This window comes from Chrysoperla carnea, chromosome 2, assembly GCF_905475395.1.
Source record: "Chrysoperla carnea chromosome 2, inChrCarn1.1, whole genome shotgun sequence".
Taxonomy (NCBI): domain Eukaryota; kingdom Metazoa; phylum Arthropoda; class Insecta; order Neuroptera; family Chrysopidae; genus Chrysoperla; species Chrysoperla carnea.
This window is the reverse complement of record NC_058338.1, coordinates 86,156,961-86,173,248: the sequence shown is the minus strand read 5'-3', so window position 1 is coordinate 86,173,248 and position 16,288 is coordinate 86,156,961. Positions and strand designations below refer to the sequence as shown.

Below are 16,288 nucleotides of genomic sequence, written 5' to 3'. Positions count from 1 at the left end.
TCGTTTCACAAAATTCTTTATATTAACCAACCATTCTTCAAAAATTTAGTTATTTAATACGTAACTAAACTATTCAAGTCAGATATGTGGATTAAAAAAATTTATTTAATTTCTGAAATTATTGAAATATATTTAAAGGTATAGAAAGCTTAGAGCCAAGTTTGTAACACTTAAAAATGTTAATACGAACAAACTTTTGGTATATGTGTTTATAAAGTCACCTAATTAGTCCATTTCCGGTTGCCTGCCCGTCTGTTTTTATAGTATATTCAGGATGCTACGTAGGTATATTGGGTCTTGGGTCCGTGGACCAAACTTGTTAATCGTTGGAGATAGAACAAAAATTTAAATATAAAATTTTTTTGGTAACATTGTTAACATCACTGTTAATCCGTGAAGCCGCAAATTAGAACAAAAACTTGATGTGTAGGAAGTTGAAAATGTTCGGGTAGCTTCAACTAGTGGTCGTGTAAATCATTTTTGAAAAACAAAAAAAAGTTCTAGAAAATAGTTTCGTAAATTTTAGAAATTATTTTCTAGAACCAATGATTACCATGATTTTGTTTGTTTTGAAATTCTTCTAATTTATAAAAAATAATATAAGCACTGACATTCTTTCCATACAGGGTATTTAGACAATTAACTCTTTAATTGTTTGTTTTCACTTATTTTTCATGGATTACTATCAGTATTTAGTATTTTGTACATTACTATAAAATACTTATGACTATAAAACGAAAATTTCAATCTTGATTGAAAAAACTTTTATTATTTCCCGTATAGTGTCATATAAATTTTACTTTGATCATTTTCATAAATTTATGAGGCGATTAATTGTTGATACACAATCAAAACTTTACGAATGCCAACAAATCTTGATAATTTAATAGTAATTAGTTTTCATAAACATTTATTATTATTAACCGACTTCAAACAAAAAAAAGGAGGTTCTCAATTCGACAGTATTTTTTTTAAATGTTTGTTACCTCAGAAATATTGACTGGGTGAACTGATTTTGATGATTATTTACCTATTTGCAAGCTGGTGTTTCCCGTGTGGTCCGATTTCATTTTGGTCCAGTTCTGGCAACGACATCCATGAGAAAACCATAAAAGTCTTTTTACATTAGTTATGCACAACAAGAGGACGAATAACTCAATATCACGCGAACCGATTTCGATCATTCTTTTTTTATTGACAAATTTGTTAGTGTACTTAGAAAACCGTCTTCAAAAGGAAAACTTTTCCAAAACAAATTATGCACTAAATAGTACAAAAATAACGATAATATAATGTAGTTAAAATTATTGTTATTTTTGCAGTCGGTGTCAGCCAAGCTAATGTAGCAAACTGTTCTGCCAGAGTTGTCTGACATCGACTCCAAAAATAACAATAATTTTAACTACATTATACTATCGTTATTTCTTTACTTTTGGTGCATATTATTTTGTTTTGGAAAAGTTTTTCTTTTGAAGTCGGTTTTCTGTTAGTTAAAATTTTTTATAATTTCAAAAACGGAAGACGAGCATTTGACATTTTTTGTTCTATAAATAGAAGATTTACATTTGAACTTCTTAAGTAGTAAAAAACAATAAAAAGTTTTCTTGACTTGTGTTTAATAAAATTTTATTAGACAAGACAATAAAAGTTTTTACCATTTATAACGCTTAAAAATAGACGAATATATAATCCGTAAATTTATTTTATGATGATCGTTTTATAGGTCTTTTGAGTCGGAGCGGTGTTATTCTACAATTAAAAGTTTAAACAAATTTTATGCTTGTGAATTAATTTTATACACAAACTACCATATCTGCGAAAATATTGATTATTTTTTCGAATTCCACCGTATAATTGTAGTATAATAAAAATTCGTGTAATTGAAATTCGACATTGAAATTTAGGCCTGTAAAAAAGATGTGTTGGCCATTTCCATGATAGTTTGTGCATAACTTAAGTTTTAATTACCTTCTCCTAAGTTCGGGAACAGGTTCTCATTACAGATCCCCTCCAAACAGGATTGGGATGAGAACCTGGTTAATCCAAAGGGCGTCGTATTTTACACTGACGGATCTAAGTTAGAGAAGAGGATGTGTTGTGAATTGTTCGATTGCCGGATCACTGTATCAAGGGGAAATGATAGCTATTCATGAGGTATGTGAATGTATAAGACTGAACACCCTTGGGTGCAGGGACATTACAATCTTGACCGACAGCCAAGCAGCTCTTAAATCCTTCAGCTCAGTCTATCTTACGTCAAAGGTAACACAGGACTGTCGTGCGCCCTTAAATGAGATAGCGGAACAAATGAACGTAAACCTGGTATGGGTACCGGGGCACAGAGACAATGCAGGAAATTGTGAAGCCAACGAGCTTGCCAGAAATGGCACAATGCTGCCATCCATAAGCATCAATAAATATCTGGGAGTTTGCGAACTTCAAAGAGGATATCTTAAAAATGCCAATCTTAGATGGAGGGAGGATCGTAAAAGACAGATATGGTCTGAGTACAATCGTAGGCGTTCCGAAGATCGTATATCAATTCCAAGGGCCTCTGTTCGCAAACATTGGTTGGGCGGCAGGCATGCTGAACGCCTGGGCCTGACAGTGTATCACGACTACTGCAGGAGCTGTCACAGTGCTGAGGGGGAGGAGACAATGTCTTCTCTGTCACATGGACTTACTTGAGCGAGCCTCTCTTTGACGACCTCTCCGACCTAAAGTTCGACGACGTCAAAGTTCTTCTGTTGTTCTTAAACAGCTGCAAATGGTTCATGGAGTAGTGTACGGGGATGGGCCAACACTTTTACGGTATCACAACGGACCCTATGGTCTAAGTGTGTCCCACCCTAGGACAGCTACTCTAGCCTAACCTAAACTAAGTTTTAATGTCAAAACTATAAACAAAATAAAGAACAGTTTTATAAGATACCTTGAATTATTTTATTTTATTCAAATTTTGAAAAGTATAACTCTTATTTCAGGAACCTAATCATTATAGATTAAGATACATTCGATTAATAACAAATGAATCAGGAAACAAATATAAGAGTACTTTTTTGAATATTCAAAATGATTAACTCAATAAGAAATAAAAAATCATTACTTAATTTAATTATAATTAATTGATATTTACTTAAACTTGATTTATGATGTTGAAATACACTTTAACTACGTGTTTTATGTTTTATGAATATTTATATAATATTCATAAAAAAAAACTCTTTATTTCCATATTATTATTTTTCGTTAGACAAACTGTGGGATTCAAAAATTAAAAGTAAATACAGTTATAAAAAGAATGATTCATGTAGCCATTGAAAAATATTGCATAATTATAGAGTACTTTTTATAGGGGAAGCTTGTCTAGGTAGGACCTCAGCTTAGGCTAGCTTACTGCAATTTTCTTATCTCTATATATTATAAATGCGAAAGAAAGCATTCTTGTTTGTTTATTTGTTTGTTTGTTTATTACGCTTTTACGCTAAAACTGCGAATGGTTTTTAATAAAACTGTACAGCAATATAGCTCATACTTCAGATAGCACATGAGATATAATTTATAAAGGATTATTAAAAAAAAAAAAAAAATTAAAAATTAATTTAATTCGACATTACCATAAATTACAGATTTCTGTAAAAGTAGTCATTTGACATTACCATAAATTACCGATTTCTGTAAAAATAGTAAATATAAAATATTTCACGGCCATCTTTTCTGATATACTCAATGAATAATTACGACTATTATACATTTAAAAAAATAGAAAACTATGCATATATTTTACCTTCGAGTGTTATAGAAAGGGGATAAGCGAGAGCAACCTTTATCAGTCTTTACTTTTAAACCCAGCGAAACGGGTGGGTATCACTCTAGTTAGTTATATTTTCCAGTTTTTCTATTAGCTATGAAATTTATTGTTATTTTTTGCAGGTTGTTATACATTATTTTCATGTAATTACATATGCGAAAAATTTTGGCAATACTTCGGCATCGATGGCATACAAATTAAAGAAAAAAAATAAAAATCTGCAATTACCAGCGTATTGTATTGTAAATGTGTACCGGGCCTCTAGTTGAAAATACCTCTCTTCAATTTTCAATCTCAGAACGTATTTAACGGATATTAGAATCTATTTCTTAATAATTTGCAGTATCCAATTTACGATTTATTAAAAAATTCTCCTTTGCGTTAAGGCTTTACAACAGTAGTGAGAGCTATTAACAAAAGCAAGAAGTATGCTCCATCTTGACGACCTTCTCTTTTAATTATCTATTTTTATTAATTAAAAATAAATTAATTACATATTGATCCTACTCTTTAAAATCACACAAAAAGAACTACTCATCGACAATAAATTGAATCTCATGAATAATTTTGAGGTCAATTTTTTTATGACTATCAATTAATTATTGAAATTTTCATTTTTAATTATTTAAATATAATAATTAACTTGTTTCTGTAATAAATAAATGTTACCTACGTGATGCAGACTTGGAATGTATTAATTAGAAGGAAAAAAATCTCGGTTTATACCTCTGTGTTTTTGTTTACCTAAAATTTTGAATTGTGCATACTATTAAATCAATAAAAATAATTATTGAAGTTAGCAATTAACAAATGATAAACGACCCCATAAAAAACATATTTAAATGATAAATTTTTTCGCCCTTGCCTCGGAAGGGGGATGAAGATTGTTGTTTTAGATGAGATATTTTAAGGAATTTATTTATAAAATATATAATAATTAGAGAGATCCAAAAAACATACAAAATATTAATATTATCTTATTTATATTTTTATTAATCGAAGAAAAAATAAACTCAATTTTATATGGCAAATTTTTAAATTTATGAAACGTTTAAAGGTTTACTAAAATTAAGAAAGAACTTACTAACTACCAAAAATGGATTTAATAAGTGTGCTACAATTTGATTCTACAAATTCAAAATTGATCCAATTAATTTTTTTGATTTTTCAAATAAATTTATAGTTTTTATTTCCTGTCATTGTAGAACGTTGTAAATCTACTCTAAACCACACACAATCTGTCCATTTAATTTAAAAAATCGTAATGTAGGAGCTGCGTAAACTAAACTAATCTCTTGTGAATTATTACAAATATTTCTTTATGAGTAGGTAATTCTAAATATATATTATAACAAGTGAAAACAAACAATTGACTGAGTTAATTGTTGAAATACCATGTATAGACAGTGTTTATTATTGTGTCACATTACACATACATACATGTCACACATATATAACTGATATACCCATATAAAATATACTATAGAATTTGCGCATAATTTGCGCTCTCATGGGTAAACAGTGATGTTTACCCATGTTTCAATAAAAAGTTATTTATTTTTTTCTAAAAAACATTTTTTTTATCTACAATTTCGTTCTATCTCTAACGGTTTACGATGGGCCCTACGGACTCAAGACTCAATTGACCTATGTTGCTCATTTACGAACTCGACCTCCCTTTTTACGTCAACTTAATATCTCTTTGACAGACATACAGACAACTGGAAATGGACTTATTAGTTGATTTTATGAACACCTATACCAAAATTTTGTTCATAGCATCAATATATTTAAGCGTTACAAACTTGCTGTACCTCGGTATATTTCATATATATATTATAATAAGTGAATACAAACATTAACTGAGCTAATTGTTGAAATGCCATGTATATAGGTGTTGATAACGCAATCTTTTGTTTTTTTACGTCATATAAGGAAAGGAAGATAGTCTGCACTTTAGATAGCCACAGTCGTGTATATTTAACACGACCGTGGTGTCACACACATAACTGATATACCCATATAATACATACTATATAGTTTTCTAATCTCATGTACACCCTCCTTTTTACTTATCGTTACGAAAGACAGGCAGGCAGATGGACAGACATTCAGGCGGACAACCCAAAATAGATTTTATGAACAATTATAGGTACCTAATTTTTTTCGTATCATCAATATTTTCAAACGTTACAAACTTGGGACTAAACTTAAAAGCTTGTTAAGATTAAGTCGAATCAAAAAATGGTAACATTGTAAATTGTGGTAAAATTTTTAACCAAGAAATGCGCAATGATTCCAATTCAACGTTCTCTAAACTATACAAGGTTGATAATTTTGCTCGTATAACCAAAGAAAAATACAAAATTTTATTCCAATTAGACAATAACTGTAGCCTGCAGGGTGTGTGACATTTCGCCCAAAATACATCAACATTTCAATATCAAATAGCTAATTTTCCATAAAGAGGAAATTCTTTAAAAAACAAATCTCAACAAACATTTAATTTATATAGTTAACTAAGAACATAACAAATATATTACCAGTGACTACCTCTCTAGCACAAAACCAATTCCATATAACTGGCTAAATTAATAAGAAAAGTAAACTCTCTTAAGCAGTTGTTGGTTTAAATAATACGTGACTTATATTTAAAATACAAAATTGTATTAAAAAAAAACGTAAGTAATAAGAGTAAATACAAATATACAAAACCATCGCAAAAGAAGTACTTACTTTACTAAAACAACTTAGTATATGTTAAGATTAAGAATAAAAGACTTGTCATTGCGTATTGTACAAATTGTGGTATATTATTGTAAGGGTTCTGTAGCCACAAATTTGAGTTTGAGTCTTTAGTTCTTTTGTTGCCCATTTGTCTTTTTCATGGATGTTACGCCGGAGTATTGTCTTTATACAGATTCGTAAACAAACTGAATAAAAATATTTTGATTTTCATGAGGATATCAAAAGCAAGATCTGCTAAGCTTTCAAAATGCACTGGATTTTTTGCATTTATATATTTTATTGATAAAGCAGTTCTGGTTTCTTGAAAAGATAATTACGTTACTCTTTGCACATAGAAAATTTTCATTAGTAGATTGAATTTCATGTATCCAAATGATTCGGTAAGTATTAGTTTTTGCTAGATTTCACCGGCTGTTTGTTTTACTGAGCTTCTTGTTGTTATTATACCACATTTTGATAGGTTTATCATAAATTTTATGATCAATTTTTATGATGATATTAAAAATTGGCCGTTACGAGTTAAATGATCCACTTTATTTACGTTAAAATGATCCCTATTGTGTGTTAAAACTATAAAAGGTAACATAATCCCCCCATCATATGGCGGTTCTTGGATGTGTTGATGCAATTAATCGTTGATGCAATGTAAAAAAAACAATTGTTATTTTATGTGAATTGCATAAAAGGGAGGGAACATTTTACCCACCACTTCCCTCAAGGTCAGCAAAATGATCACTTTTGAGAAATATTGAACAATTCTAAAAATTTGAATAAATAAAAAAAAAAAAAAAAATTAGAATACCAATATTGCCACACTTGAAAAATGAAACTATATATATTTCGATGTTATACATATCACGATTAGTTTGGCTAGACATTATATTTGTTCTTAGGGGGATCATTATAAGACACCTTCCCTTATAAGGACGAAATCTGGGCTAATATATTATTTATTTAGCGAATTGATGACATCAATTGTTGTTAAGGAATAGTTATTACATTTCTAGTTTTTGCAATTCAACAGTATGCTTGATTCGAGCCTTGAATTTATGGTTTTACCAATATTAATTGTTTTTTTAATGCCGCATGGCTTTGACGAAAGGTGGAAAATGAAGTTTTCAAAATTTGTTTTATTCACAATTGAACAACATATTTAATTCAGGTCTTGCATTTTTGCTTGTTACTAATGCTAGACGTTCGAGTTAAGATAACAATTTTCGATTAATTTTTTAGGTTCTGGTGAATTTTCAAAGAAAATATGACCTATCATTTTGATAAACTAATAAATTATTTTGCACAACGTTTCGCAATGTTTTATCATTTCTTCACGGTGTTCTACAGTAAAGGTAACGAACACAAATTGTTTTAAAAATAAATAGGTACTTTAGACTACTTAATACGGAATCCTTATTACAACAAATAAGACTAAATCCAATAAAAAAACTTATAAACAAAGAATTGAAATTATGTTTCTGACTTACCTCTGGTACAGTTGTTTCATATGGTGTATTTTGAAATACTGGTGCATTGTCATTAACATCTGATACACGTACAATTACTGGTATTGTACGTTTTTTACCACTTGATTTTACTAGACATGTCAACTGTAACAATAAAAATAATACAAAAACGTTATTATATTTAAAATGTATATATTTTATTTATTTATTTATATATTTATTTAATTAATTTAAGTTTATTGAATTTATTCGTCTGTAATGCTTTTTAAAAAATGTCAATATTGTTTTATTTATTTCCTTTCAATTTTAAGTTAACTGTTTTTGAGTCAGTTTTAGTGCATTAAATATTTTAATCATAACAAAGTCTCAGTTATATAATAAAGCCTTCGAATCTCCGTAGTATTCATTTTTGGGAGCCTAGTTTGGTTATTAATGAACTGTACAGTGTGGATGTAAGCTAAGATTAGGCACTTTCATTTTTGGAAAAGCTAGAATGCTAGAATTTGGAATGTTAGAATCTCTCAACATTTATAGCCTACTCTGGTAAATTTCAATCAAGTTTACTTGGAAAAATAACGGTTAAGCGTTTTTTTTTTTTTTTTTTTTTTTTTTTTTTTGTGTAATTGGGATTTGGATACCATTTTTACTATCGGAAAAATATGCTAGGTTGAAATCTTTTAATGTCGTCAGATTTTTACATTGTTAAGGACGAAACTATTTAGCAAAAATTTATGACAAAAATGGAGCATAGATTTCCGATAAACAAGCTGTTTATGGGAGCAGTCTACACCATCAACTTCTCAGCTGAAGGATATAACTTTCCACAACTAGCTTAAACACTTCAATATTAATAAAGAATTGTATTTCTACAAATATGTGCAGCCTAGAGGTTCGCTCTCTATGCATGAGGTACAGAGATCAAAGCACAGCATTCAAAAAATCAATTTTCGTAAATATTTCTGTATTAGTTTTATAGAAAAATCATCAGAAGAAAATTGTACTGCGCGCGCATTTTTTGCAATCTTAGCGCTATCACCATTAACTCGCGAGATATCATATTACTTGGATTATGTGTTAATTTTGACAAACTTTTTTCTGACATTTCACCTCTAAGCCTCGTTGATCCTCTAAGCCTCGTTTCAGCTCTCTTTTGCATAGCGGAACTTTTGCTAAACAACTAACAGTTATGTAAAACATCTGATTCCTTATTATACCATGTATATGAAATATACCAAGGTATACTAAGTTTAGTCCCAAGTTTGTAACGCTTAAAAATATTGATGCTATGAACAAAATTTTGGTATAGGTGTTCATAAAATCACCTATTTAGTCCTTTTTCAGTTGTCTGTCTGCCCGTCTGTCTGTCAACACGATAACTCAAAAACGAAAAAAGATATCAAGCTGAAATTTTTATAGCGTGCTCAGGACATAATAGGACCCATCTTGTAAACCGTTAGAGATAGAACAAAAATTTAGACGCAAGAAATGTTCCTTATAAAAAAATAAACAAATTTTGTTTGAAACTTTTTTTCGAAAATATTACTGTTTCTCCCTGAGTGCGCAAATTAGATTCAAACATTGTATAGTATGTATTATATGGGATTATCAATTATATAAGTGTGACATGTATGTATGTCTGGCTATCTCTCTTTACTTACATGACGTGAAAAACAAAAAATTACATTATCAATACTATCTATACATGGTATTTCAACAATTAACTCAGTCAATTGTTTGTTTTCACTTGTTTTAAAATAAATACATTTTTGCTTGGTTATTAATATAAATTGTAATAATATATCGAATTGTAATAATAATAATATAAAAAAATTTCTATACAAACTAAAAATTTGTTTCATATTAAATAAATCAAAAATTAAAACAAATTTTCTACGCCTACCAAAACACACCGCTACAGTGATAAAATAAATAGAAGAACAAAGAAACAAAATAATAAAAACATAACCAACAAATATTAACCTTTAATAATTATGGATATAAAAATTAAACGGCTATTCTTACGGTTTACAAAAGAAACGTATACACTAAAAATCAACTCTATATTCAAATCAAGGTTAAATCAATCAATATATTATGAATGTTTTTTTAAATGTATGTTATATTGATTATTGGTTGATCTAATAGGTTTATCCAACATAAAGCCGTTATAAAAGAGAAGTTGCATGTTATAACGCCAGTGACGTCAACACTTCGCCTCTGCAAGGAGAAATTGTAAAATGACAGTAACGCCTCCGCAAGGAGAATTTATAAAATAAGATAAGATGATAAATGGTTTGTCTTTCAATTTGGTTTCACTATATTATATTGGGATTTTCCATAGAAACAAGCCGAAAAATGTGAATTTAGTGTGATTCCGATTGGTTTAAATAAATAAAAAAATAGAATTATTTATTTAATACAAAATTACTTAAATATTCCTTAGATGAATTATTATTTCATCTATATACGAACTTGTTGCAAAAAAATGCAACTTTCCTATTTGAAAGGATCTAATTCCAAGCATTTTTCAATTGTTTTTTATCGTTTTCGACTCTGTGTAGAAAGTTTATATTTTTATGATATGACTGACAATGTTGTAAACTATTGATAACTGGTAAGTACCTTAGTAGTCTAAATTGGAAGTACTGAAAACTTCCTGTTTTAATAAGTACGAATTATTATCGCCAGTTGGCGGCGTTTATCTGAATAGAATTTGAACATTCTTTTTCGTCCTTAAAAATGACAAGTACAAATACTGCCATCTGGTAGGTTTAATTGGAACTACCGAAAACGAGTCCACTTCCTGTTGTAATTAGTACGAATTATTTTTGACAGTTTTAGGGGTTGTAACTTCCAGTCATTAATAAGGGCAAATAACTTGTCGAGTATTAGTATTTATATTTTACGCCAATGTATCATAATAATATTATTAATATTTTTATTACATTTAATAAAACACATCAATAATAATTAAAAGACTTTGACATTTAAATTTAAATACAAAATTTAATAAACAAAAATAAAACTTGTTGAGTCGAAAGTTATACCTTGTGCCTAGAGCACTATAGCCCAGTTGGTAAGGCTCTCGGCATGAATTATCCAAAGGACTCTGCTTCGACTCCTGTTTTGTGGGTATATACGCATTTTGTTCAATTCTCTTTGATGATAACTTTATTTTATTTTTATTTTCATGTTATAAATAAGTTTGATTAGATAATAAATTTTATAGTTCCTGCAGAAACATTATATATACAATTATTATTAATGATTTTAATGTGTAACAAAGATAATAAATCAACTTGTACATAGCACACAGGTATATAATTGAAAAATGAATATATATTTTACAAAATTACTTATTATTTAATGATCCATCAAATATTATATTATAGTCGGTCTATTTATGACTTTAAACAGCTTTAATTTTATTATAATATTCAGTCATAAATTGATAAATAAGGTAACTTTTTATTTCTATCTAATTCAGGGTTCTTTTTCTCTTCCATTGAAAGTTATTAAAGGTTTATTGAAGCAATTATTGATTAACCAAGAGCCAGGTTATAGATCGCAAAGAAAAGTTTTATAAATATTTTTGTTGTTATAAGTCCCAATGTTTCACGAACTTAATGTACCTTCATGATATCCAAGAATTTATCTAAATAACAGGAAATTAAGCAATTTTTTTGTTGAACAGAAGCAACTAAATTAGAGTATTGTGATTGAGACAGAAATAATGAAAGTAGAAGTTTTTAAACATGTAATCAAAAACTTAGTGCTGTAAGTGTACATAGTTGTGGTACCGTACAGAAAAAAATTATGCTTCATTTCACTACAAACTTATATACTCTTATCACGTATATATTCCAAATCAAGATTGACAAGATTATAGCAAGACAATCAATATCGCATGAAAACAAAAAAACTTCTTAAACCAAAGTCAACGTTAGCGATTCTCAATTTTTTGTCAATACCGATTGCCTTATAGATTAAAATACTAATGCAAGAAGTTGAGCGTCCGATCAAAATTTGATAGGTCTGGCCCGTGATATAAAATGATTATAATTGAAGCAATTGAGTAGTTACAATAAACGTTAATTAGTATTTAGTAAATAATCAATTTGCAAGGATGAATATTTGATTTTAATCTATTTTTGAAATTGTTGATTTGTGAAAGTCAATTTATTTGTAATTTTAAATTAATGGAAATTTAAAAGTAGATATTGATGATCTAAAATTTCAAGGTGATTTTGTTAGGGAATTTGAATTAGTTCCGTTCCGTTTAAATATAAATGTAGTGGTTTTTTTTGTACGACTAATGTAAAATTTTGTTCGATTAGAAGATAAAATGTGGTTTTCATTATAAGTGTAAATATTTTTTATTTGTTTTTGTTTTCACTTGAAAACTAATTAAATCGGGATATCTATTATTTTTATGTTTGTTTCCACTTTCCACTTTAAAGTTTTTTTACTTATAACATATAAAGCCGCGTCGCTACTTTTGTTCATCAGGCTGTAAATTTGATTGCTTGTCTCGGACATAGAAGGGAATGGTGATTCCAGGTTTAAAGTCTGTTCATTAATTAAAATAAAAATTATGAAAACTGTATCGCTACTTTTGTATTTCAATTCATCAGTTTTTGTTTATGAAGAATCAAATTCAAGGACAATGAGGCTTCCATCAATAACGATTGATGAAGACTGTATCAGTCTAGCATGGTAGACTGAGATTACAGATAAAAGATACATTCTCTAAAAGTGTATCAAATTACATATATTACGATGGGAAATTTTTTTTATTGACCGTAGGTGTTAATGATAAGTTCTTAATTGTATACCTGGCAAGTGGGTAAATATTCAAGGGTATGTTAAGTCTGCCAATATAAAGAGATCCAATTTCACTTCCATATGTTAATTCTGTAAGAAGCTGTGCATAGATTTTTAGGAGAAAATTATGACCATTGTGCAAAAGTTGGAGAAAACTGTAGGCATTGGAGATAGAGACAGGCGTGTGTCTCATCGCTGCGTTCTTAAGAGTTGTGTCTAATTCTGCAAACTATAACGTAAGAGCGCCTATATAAAAAATAATCCCCATGAAATTTGCGAAAAGTCGGGGGAAATTACCTCGAGCGAATAAACTTCTGCAATGGTCTAGAGACGATCATTTGGCGAACATCATATTAAATGGAGTATACTAAAAGTACGATTAATTCAAATATAACAAACATAATGTTACTATTTTGAATCACTCTTTATTTCAACGCCAATTTTGGGTCACTCTTTTTTTAATGCCAATAATGATGGCATAATTTTAACTTGTGATAAAATTATGTCATCATAAGACATTTAAGAAGAATGTGCCATAAAAGGTCGATTCCTGTCTTGTTAGAAAAAAATCTAATAATTTGGTGAACGAAATTCTATCCAATGAGTGAATATAACCTTTCTTTTGGCATTTTAGAACCGATAAATTAGTTGTTCGAGTAATATAATTCGTTTTGAATTCAATCGAAGTTGAAACAGTTGTGTATTAGTTATTTACATTTTAAAATATTTTATAGCAAAATCTTTGTACCCAGAAAGACCCAAAGAGATTACCTTCCAAATTAAAACCTTTTTCGCAGTAATTTGAATAGTAAGAGCGAAAACTTGTACAGTTTGCTGTAAAACTGTTGAACGTCACAACATGGGCATAATTGTGCATAATACTTATACATCGTATATATACATATACAAATTATACACACATAACTGGATATTTATAAATTGTTTATCTTTCTAACAAGGTTGATAAGAATCGTTTTCTTGGTACCTACTAAAATCTTTGTCATAAATATTGTTTTGAACAAAATCCGTAAAGATTTTAAGATGTGATTTAAATTGCGACAATTTGAGTCGATTATTCTTAATATCTACTCGAAATTGTACTTCATTTGTAAAAAAGTGGGTTTACTGGTATTCTATTTTAAGAATGAACAAAGATTTTAGCAAGTAAACCATCTGGAACTTTACGGAAAAAATTTATTGAAATAAATGTGAGTTTATGTGAATGAATTTTCAGTTTCTTCTAGATTATGAAATTTATTGTTTTTGACGTTTTTATATTTTGCTCAATATCCGCAATATTATATTATATTTTCGAACAATGAACGTATTTATATATCATTTTTATTCATATAAATAATATATTTTATTGATATAGTTAAAAATGGTGAGAGTCAAGCAAAAAACAGCTTGTAAAACGTGTTTTTTTAAAGAAATATATAAGACACAAATATAATACATATCTACATATATACAATAACCCATTATATTTTATAATATTTATAATAAAAAGAAATGAAAAAAAAAGTATAGCGCTACAGATATTAAAACATGGATAAATAAAACCAATTGTTGTACCTTAGAGACAATGTACTATGAATCACCCTAAATTTCCTATTGGAACCATGTTCCTTTGCGCACGTTTTGATTTGTTTGCTGGTTTGGAGGTAAATGCAAAAAATGTGCAACATGACACCAAAAACCGATAAGTTGATTACCTAGGAAACTGATACGTTTTTAATCGATTCAGCTGGCCATGAATTTTGAGAATATGCAAAAACATTTTACAATCTCTCAATGTATTTTTTTTCAAAAAATAAGGTTTTTTAATGCAAAAAAATGAGTTGTGAGTTATCAGAAGTAAAGCAGAGAAGAGAAGTTAATCGATTCAGCTGGCCATGAATTTTGAGAATATGCAAAAACATTTTACAATCTCTCAATGTATTTTTTTTCAAAAAATAAGGTTTTTTAATGCAAAAAAATGAGTTGTGAGTTATCAGAAGTAAAGCAGAGAGAAGAGAGAGAGAGAATAAAGAAGTAGAGGTGATTTAAAGTAAGTGCAAGGCAATTTTATGTCAAATTAAATATTCTGATCAATTAAAATGTGGGTAATTAATCCACATATTGGGTTGATTACAAACAAATCAGAATTATGTCTCTTTTATAAGCTAATATTACAATTAATTTATAAAATAAAGAGTTAAAGTAATAAAAAAACAAATTAAACCTAAAATTACCAACGCACAGAAATGCAAAGTAGTATCGAGAGAGACAGAAAAACTGTTAAAAGAAACTAATTACACTAAACCTACAAGGTAGCGTATCATATAATATTTATTATTAATTACTAATACAGTTGTTTGTACGTAAGGAACATAATTCCTACCGAGTGTCTCTCGTTTTTAGGACAGAAAGTTCTTGACCAGACAATCAATTGAGAGAATGTTTATCACTGTGATTTTGATTTGAAATAAAATAGACAAAATTTTACTTTTTATATTTATTTAAAAGTTGATTATTTTCTATCTAAACCATTATTCTCTAGTTTCTAATGTCTTTGTACTATATTTCAAGTTTCAGTAGAGTGGTTAAATTGCTGTGAAGATTCAGTTTGAAAAAGTGCATCGTCATGTACCTTGAATCGACGAAAATCAATGTAACAGTGATCGATGATCGAGTAGATACTTAATTTTACAATTATTTCATCCGTTTTGAAAAGTAATCACGAATAGCATAAGAAAGAGGTGAGTTCCATTATAAGATAATTGTCTGTTCCAGTATGATTCAGTTAAATTAGTGTGTGATATTCATGGTACGTAATGGTATTATACAATGGATCACTTACTCATAAAATATACATTGATATAGTTTTTATTAACAGCTGCTTCATTTTGAAATTCTCAAACAAAAGCCAAAAATTTGTCCTGAATGGTGGTGATTCAAGGTACACCACTCTCTTCCATATTATATGGAGATTTTTCATAAAATATAAATTTATCTTAGGTATATAATATTATAATCCACACCCTATTTCGTCTCTTTCTTTTACAAAATGAATACATAAATATACAGGTGATTGGTTAAATAATATATTTAATGTCATTATTAATCAAATTAGTTAATATTTGTTGAAATATCTTTTAACAGCAACCTGTCGTACAGCTGGATAATTAGACATAGTATAAAAATATTACTAAAGTAGGTAAATTAGATTTTATCTTCTACGCAAACTGCGTGAAAAACAGGATCAAACGGGAAAAAAAGGAAAAGTTTTGCAAGTAGATTGTGGTCTCTGGAAAGGTTGCGTAAAATATTTCAGTGTTACCTAAGCGGAGGCAAAACTTGTGAGAAAATTGCGTGGATCTCATATATAGAAAAATTGGTGTCCCATTTTACTGGCTCTGGATCCTACTGGTCCAAATAAACACTAAACCAACTTTTCGGTATC

At 28.8% G+C, this 16,288-nt stretch overlaps 1 protein-coding gene across 1 annotated transcript in view; it reads right to left on the bottom strand.

Moving 5' to 3' along the window:
• Positions 1-16,288, bottom strand: part of LOC123293007 (cadherin-99C) — a 182,991-nt gene that overhangs the window by 68,875 nt on the left and 97,828 nt on the right. Inside the window, exon 5 of the mRNA XM_044873722.1 lies at positions 8,041-8,163. Within this exon, the coding sequence (XP_044729657.1) occupies positions 8,041-8,163 (123 nt within the window). The remainder of the gene's footprint in view (positions 1-8,040; positions 8,164-16,288) is intronic.